We start from the raw sequence: 8,411 nt of genomic DNA on the forward strand, positions 1-8,411 counted from the left end.
AAATATTTATGGAAGTGGGATGATTTTTTAAATTTATTAATATTAGAATAATAACATAGAAAGTAATAAGCGTTAGAAAATAGAAATTGATAGGAAAATGGTTTGGGTTTGGTGAGGTGAAGCGTGTCTGTCGGGTTTTCACTTTTTGGTCTGTGTTGGGGGTTATTATTATGAAGGAGTTAAATAATTTATGTGTAGATAGCTTTTTGGCTTTGTCTGGGTAAAAGTTTGCATAGGCATAGGATAGTTGCATCCACATAGCCCATAACATATCCTTTTCGCCCCTTTCACACTCTCACTCTCACCCATTCACTTTGAGTTTGACCCCTTGCCAGCCAGTAGCCACCAACGCGACCCCACCCTCTCTCTCTTCAATCTTCATCTCCTCCCTCTTTTTCTGCGCACCCCCTTTTCTTTTCTTTTCCCTTTCCCCCTTTCCTCAAAGGCTCAAACCCTAATTCACCTTCTTCGAGATCTACATGTCACATGTGCCTTTCCCCTTTTTATAAAGATTTCTCTACAATTCCTCTCACCACTTTTGCTTAATTTCCAAGCTATGGATTCTGGCAACAGTGCAAGTATCTCCTCTAGTGGTGACGAAGAATACGATTCACGCCCTCACAACACACTACTCCCTTCAACCTTCCACCCTTCCCAATTCGCCTCCATCTCACACCCCTCTTTCTTTGATCTCTCCTCAACCGGCTACCTCCCCAACTCCTTCCTAAACCTCGACACCGCCACCTCATCATCCTCATCCCAACCTCGGAGATCCCAACCCGATTGCACCCTTAACGCTAACGTCACCTCACCACCCAACATGAACCAATGTTTGTTGCCTCCTCCAGCCGCCGATAATGCAAGACCGGTGCTATCCTCACCCCAGGCCAACACCAACGTTGCACGAAACTCCAAGAAGAGAACAAGAGCTTCCCGGAGAGCACCCACCACGGTTCTCACCACCGACACTTCCAATTTCCGAGCCATGGTTCAGGAGTTCACTGGAATCCCTTCACCACCTTTTTCTGCTTCTTCCTCTTACTCTCGCAGGCTCGATCTTCTCACTGCTTCAACAACGCCTCCTTTCTACCCTTTGCGTCCTTCACCACAAAAGGTACAACATCATCATCATCATCATCAAAATCCATTGCTTTTATCTTCCTCATCGTCACCTTATAATAACATGGTTGATGCTATCGCTTCCACCACCACCACCATCACCAACAACAACAACAATTCCTCATCCAATAACAACAGCAACAACCCCATTAACTACCAACAACAACTACCTCCTGATTTGGGTCTACCCTATCCTATGCTCAACATGCAAAACCAAAACCACCCTACTCTTGCATTTCACCCACCTCTTCACCCTTTTGGCCATCCAGGGTTTAATGCAAAGTTGCCATCCATTGAGGATCTGGGTATGAGCCATGCTCAAGTGAATAACAACAATACTGCAAATTTTGTTGCAAGTGGCGTTTCGCTGCCACTGAGGAGTGTTAACCACGGTGGAGGAGGAGGAGCAAGTGATGTTTCGTTAAGGTCCTTGGATGGTGGTGGTAGCTGCAAGTTGAATTTTTCTGCGGCTTCTGCGTCCACTAGCTTGAACCATGAGAAGAGCACCTTACAGAATAATAATAACAACAACGCTACTACTAGAGGGGAAGGTAACGTGGATTCCTGGATTTGTTCTTCTGATTAGACTAAACCGGTACACAAAACTTGTTATCATTACACCGTAGAATATGATGCTGCAATGAATTAAGATCGTGATCATGATGATGTTGATGATAGTGGATGTTGTTGGTGGTTAGAATTTGCAGCTAACATCTTTCTTTTCTTTTCTTTTTTCTTTTCCTTCTTTTTCTCTTACTTTTTTTTATTTTAAATATTTTGATATTGTCAAAATAGTAAGTAGCCGCCGGTAAGAGATTAATTTAATCATGTATGATATATCTGTAAATTAAATACTTTCCTTAGTTTTTATATATATACTTCAATCGATGATGATCACCAAATGATGTTTAGTGTTATTGCAGAAATGGTAGTTCTCGCATATGATTGTACGTTGATTAGCGATTTATAATGTTACTGGTGATGATATATATTGAAATATTGTATGTTATTGGGATTATTGGGAATCCATGATTTAGAATAGTTTAATGCTAAAGCGAATCTGCGGCTAAAATCCTCAATAATAATAAGAAAATCTGTTCCTCGTACGAACCCTTGTCTAGTGCTTGCTATATATAAGAAAACATTAAGAAGCACACTGTTCATAAATAGATAAGTCGGTGAGTGGCTGAGTGATGCCATCAACTAAGGAGAGCATCATCGATAAAAGGAGAGAGAAATTATGTTTGTATTTTGCAGGTTCGAATGCTCCTTGTATTTCGGGTTCTAGTTTCTGCCCAAGGTTGAAAGGATCATCTCTCTCTGTCTTTGTTGTCCAAATGTGTGTAACCTGTGAAATTTTCCATAGGTTTATAGTTTGTACCCAACTTTTGTCTTCGTCTTTCATTCTCTTCTGTTTCTTCTACGTCTTTACGTGGCCGTCAAATGTGAACTCTTCTGGGTTTCGTTGAATGTTCAATTGTGCATCGTCCGATTACTGTCTTAATTTGACGTAAGGCTGATGAAAATCAATACCAAAATGTGTAGCTTCTTGTACTATTATTTACGTGATATGATTTGTTCAAAAGACTCGAGTATGTGGCTGGTGTTTTTTTCTAAAAGAGTTATGTTATTATATAATATAATAATACTACCTTTTATTTTCTGTTTTTCTCTACATTTATCTCCTTTTTATATATACAAAATATTCTGCAAAAAAGAATTATATAAATATATATAACTTTTCTTTCCATCATGCTTATTGCTTTTAGGTCTTGGATGATGTTAGAATAATATTTTCTTGACAAAGATTGTCCCAAAATTCTTATTTTCACCAATCTAAGCTTGTTTTTATTTTTACTTTTTTACTATTCAGTATTAGACTATTAGTGCCTATATTTTGTTTTCAACGGAGAATAAATATAATTTAACGTATTATAATAATGATGCTAGAGTCTATATATTGAGACACACCACACGCTAGTGTTGTATGCCAAATTTTAAATAAATAACAATTATGACGAATAAATCTACCTTTGAACCATAAATTAATTGCTTTAGCATTAGAAGAAGATAACAAAATTTGCCTAATATAGTCATATTCATAATTCTAATGGTCTATGCCTTGGATTTGCGTTTTTCTATTTTTTTTTAATGCTTAAAACGTAGGTTTAGAATTTTGACTGTTTTTATGTTAGATTTTAGTTAAAACTCAAATTTTACTTCGATAAGACACTGAATAAAATTTAACTTTAAAAATCTACATTAATTATTAAAAGAAAACTGGATGTTTAAATGATGAACTATATGAAAATAATTTAAAATTTTGTGCCTTTAAGTTCCCTGTACTCTCTCGCAAGACTTGGTACGTGATGACTTTGTGCTGCTTTTAAGTTTTCATTACAATCGGAGGATATTTCTTGGAAACAAAATTCTATTAATGGATGAAAGATATATTCCATCGTACGTTTGTTGTGTTGCTACTCTTCCTTGATTTTAATTTATTTTGTCTTACTTTTCAACGACGAATGATATTTGCTTGTGGAGCAATTGGTGGCAAGATTAGTGGCTTCTTTTACCTTCATCAATTATAAAACTTTACATCCTTCAAAATTATAACCATGTATATGCCTCTCAAAACTGCTAGATCTACAAAGTTATTAGAAATGGATTCGTATTACAGCCTAACTTTTACATATAAAATTTGAATTTCCCAAAAGAGTTTTATTAAACTGTCATCTATATATAAACTGTTAGTATGAAATAAGCATGTAATTTCACTGTCAAAGAACTAGTTCATAAGTGGTATTTTGTGTTTTAAAATATCAATTGACAGGTAATTTTATCTGGACTATTAAAAGAATCGCGATGCAAAAAGAAAACAAAAGGAATCACGTGAAGAACTAATAGTATTTTTTTTCTTTCAAATAAAGTGGTTGTCTACAATGTTTTTTTTAAATACATCCATATAGTTGTAACTTTTTAATTAGTTCTAAGTTTTGTAGTTTTTGACATATATACCACCAGCATGACTAAATCGAAAGAAAAATGTTAACCTGGATGACGTGGCATTCATCAATCTTGTTCATTGGCACAATCTAGGGTAAACATCAGCAGGAAAAGAAAACAACAGTACAGATGAATGTTTATATTAAGATTTCCGTCTAAACAAGTTACTTAGTTTAATCTAGATGGATAATGACATATATCGACAAAGACTTACTTTTGTTTTCTTCATACCTTTACCTTTTGTAAATGCAATAAAAATGTAGTTATGTACCGGATCAAAATAAAAAGGGAAAAATACACTAAAAATAAAGGTCATTGCTTGATTACAAATAGAATCAGAATTTGACCTTTTGGCATAATTCTCCATTAGGTGAACTATAATTAGAATTACCATACTAGAGTCTTAGACTTTTCTTTTTACTCTCACTTTCTTCCAAAAAAAAATCAAATAATTTAGAATCGTTTAAACATCTGGCACTAGCACATGTGTCAGGCATGGCGCCTGTCAATAAAGGAAAATTTCTCAAATGCATTAAAATTTGATTGCGCATATTTCTAAATGACTTAATCATGCATTTTCAATATTGCTACTACACATCTATATGATCAATTATGCGTGCATTTGTGGCCCCTTATTGTGTGTGTAACAACTAAGTTATCAGTTAAATAATACAATTTACGGATGCCATAAATAGACAAACAATAAAAAGTACGAAGATTCAACACGCATAACAATCAGCTATTATTGGCAGGGGTGTAAATAAACCTCAAGATCGTGATCCACACACGCCTCGTGTTTTTTCCTTGGAGACCGGAAAAGAGAGAACGATTAAAGGTAGCTTCAATTAATTGATGAATATAACATAATATGATTGTGATATTAGTGGGTGCTAAGTTTCTGTTATCTTTCAACTTGTTGAAGCCCTAGTGGACGATTTGTGAATTAAAAGTGGGAGTGCTTTTAATTATAGTATCACAACGCATTTCACGATCCATATACTCCTATTAAAGATATAATTAGACAAAAATTAAAGTAATAATATGACTCCATCTGATTGTTGTTATACGAACCAAATAAACAATTCATCTAAATTAAAAAAAAAAAGGTTTATTAGTCAAGTTAATAAATATTCAATATCTTAAATTTCTTCTTCCTTCCAAGACTAAATTAATATCTTAAAGTTAATAATTAATAATTAAAAATGTAAATTTAGTTAACCGTATTATTTTAATACCGTAGGAATTAATCTTGGAAGCATCCGATCAACACCATATATCCTTTAAACAACAATTATGTAAAAAAAACAGATTTTTTTTATGTTTTCTTACATGTATTTTTATGTGGAGATAATCTTATTCAACATATATATGGTAAAAATTAAATTTGGATATTTCTTTCAACACAAATTTGAATCTTGGTTCATTATGTTGAGGAGACTAAATGTTTATTTAGATATCAGTTTAAAACTATATTTAACTGAAAAAAAATGTGTTTCAATATAAAAAATAAAATAAAATTGTTAGTGTAACTTTTTTTAATTAACTCTAGTTGAATCAAAATTTAACTATTCTTAAACACACTCAAACTTATTTAACTAGACCCGATTGTGTTGATAATGATGAGTTTTTCTTTACAAAACTTGATTGGGTTGCCTAGTTATATGCTAACAAGTTAAAATTCAAAGTAAAGGTGATTGAATTATATTACAAGGCAAAAGAAATGTTTCCATTGGATGAGAGGAGGGGCAATTGGTAATTGAATGAGTATATGATGGTATTATTATTATAGGTGAGGAAGAAGCAGAAAAAAGAATTAATATAGAAGAATGATGATGATGATAAGAAGGGATTATTATTAGGGCAGGGGAATATCAAATAATAGGACACACAGAGAGGATTTGGTGACATGTGAGTCTTGCCCTATTGGTGGTCCATGCCAGAGAATAATCTGGTGCATTGCAATGATGATCCCTCCCTACCCTCCTCCAACTTTCTCCCCCAATTTCTTCTATGCAGTACTCTGATGTTCTCAGTTTTCAGTGTCATGTTGTGTAAGAGTGAGTGACAGTGCAATCAACACATGCTGAATTGCTACTAATTGCACTCCCCCATCTCATTCTCCAGCCTTTGCTTCTCTCGTCTCAAAAATAATAACCACATGTGCCCCTCCCACTTTTCTCTTTGTCCTCTATCTATTCAATAAGCATCTTATTGCTTCTAACCTATTTTTTACCTCCTTTTCTTTTTCTATTTTTCACCCTCATCGCATGTTGTGATTCGTTTATTGTCGTTTTGGACTTTTAAGTCAGTTGCACAGAGGAAAGTAGTTTGGGAATTGCTTCACCCTTTTTTTCTCATCTACTAATTATTGCCCCCTTTTAATATAATTTCTTTTTTAAATAATGCTTCTCACTCTATGATAAATTATTTTCCATGTTTAATTAAATCTTAATTGTCAATAAATGCTTCGTGTTTTGAGTAAGGGAGAACTTCCCTCCAACCACTTCAAATTATGGAGTAATCAATTTGCATTCTCTTATTACTGCTCATACAATCAATACGTGCGTTAATGAATATAGCCTGAAAATCATTTAAGATAATTAATTTCTTTTGCGTGTCTACTTTGAATTGGCATGAAAGGTTTGAAACAGAAATGATTTTTTCCAAGTCAAAATACTACCTAAAGAATTTGTAAGTAAAATTATTTTGTTTGACTTGTGTATCAAAAAGTTAAAATAATTAAGATAGTGGGGGTGGATTATACATTATATTAAATATATTTAATGCAATAACTTAATGATAAAATATTTTTCATGCTGTACTATTCAATATACAGGTGCATCAATATAATGTAACACGGTTAATAATTAATCACATTTTGAAAATTTTGATACCTAAAATTTGTCTATATAAAAGTATATATATATATATATATATATATATATATTGTAGAATATAATAATTTTTAAATGAATATTTATACGTTAAAAATTCATCTTTTGACTGTTGACCAAGAATATTTTGAGTTTCAAAAAAAAATGAATAGAGGTATTTATGATATTCTGTCTATTGTGAATTAAAAGCTGCTGAAGATCTGCCACGGACAAAATTGTATAATAATCTTATTTATATATTGCAGATAATATAGTATGTTTAATTGTTTATACTTATGGTCTTTGCAACAGTAAAACAAAAAACTATTTATTTCAACACATTTTTTTTTACTAAGTTACTTATTAAAAAAAAAACTATAACGATTAGGTTGTCATAAATACAAAATTAACATTTAATTTACAACACAACTGATGTTGAAAGTGATGATATTTTTGTAATTTAAAACATTTTTTTACAACAGTCCTAAATTAACTTATATTAAAAAAAATTATATCGATTCTAATCGAAACTGATAAAAAAAAAAGTTTTTTTTATATCGATTCAAGTTATATATAATAGAGGAAAATTTACTTTTGAAAATTGTTCATTTACGCCTATCAAACAACAAACATAAACTCTTTCATGTTTCTTCACTCTCATCCCCAAATTGCAAACGCTGAAACTAATCTGTCCTCAGCCTCACCCCTTTTCTCAGTGATGACTAATGGGGTGCAATGTGTCATGGTGGTTCAAGTCATGCAAAAAGAGAAATTCGCGTGAGAGAGAACGACGATAATGAAAGAAAAATGATTCAAATGACGACTTTTGGTCTTGGAAGCGCTAGAGACTTGCAATATTGCGATGAGTCTTATTGTTGTGGCTGCAACCTGCAACATTGCAAACATATATGGTGATCTTAATTTGGTGACCTTTGGTTTATTTTTATGTTGTTGTTACCATTATTCTTTTTCCCCTTATTTGGGGTTCGTTTGTTGAGTTAGAACTTCGATTGCAAGAAAATGGTATCAACTACAGATGTTGTTGGTGGTCCTAATCTTGAAAGGCATGTAAGAAGGGTTTGGGATTGTGGAGATTGATGGTACATGGTGAGAATGTTTGATATAAAAGAATGACAGCTTATTCTACATCGGTGGAATTTTAACTAATTAATGCGTAAAATGTGTTTTTTCATTTTACATAATCTTGATCAACATCAGATCTAAAATCAATAAAGAAAAATCATCATTTTAAATTATGTTATTAATATAAAGTATTAACATCTTTATATTAAAATTAAATTATTACTATCACACCTATAAAAGTATAGAAGTCTTGAACTAAAAATAAAATCATATCTTGTTTTATCTATTTTTTTTAAAATTATGTTATTAGTGTAAAATATACACAGATTT

At 32.5% G+C, this 8,411-nt stretch overlaps 1 protein-coding gene across 1 annotated transcript; it reads left to right on the forward strand.

Annotated features, from left to right (window-relative positions):
• Positions 1-291: 291 nt before the first annotated feature.
• On the forward strand, positions 292-2,005 carry LOC109809272 (uncharacterized). Its single transcript, XM_020372529.2, has one exon. It carries the CDS (start codon positions 557-559, stop codon positions 1,703-1,705), a length of 1,149 nt encoding a protein of 382 aa, XP_020228118.1. The 5' UTR covers positions 292-556; the 3' UTR covers positions 1,706-2,005.
• The last annotated feature ends 6,406 nt before the right edge of the window (positions 2,006-8,411 follow it).

Source organism: Cajanus cajan, chromosome 9, assembly GCF_000230855.2.
Source record: "Cajanus cajan strain Asha chromosome 9, NIPB_CcT2T_4, whole genome shotgun sequence".
NCBI classification, from domain to species: Eukaryota; Viridiplantae; Streptophyta; class Magnoliopsida; order Fabales; family Fabaceae; genus Cajanus; species Cajanus cajan.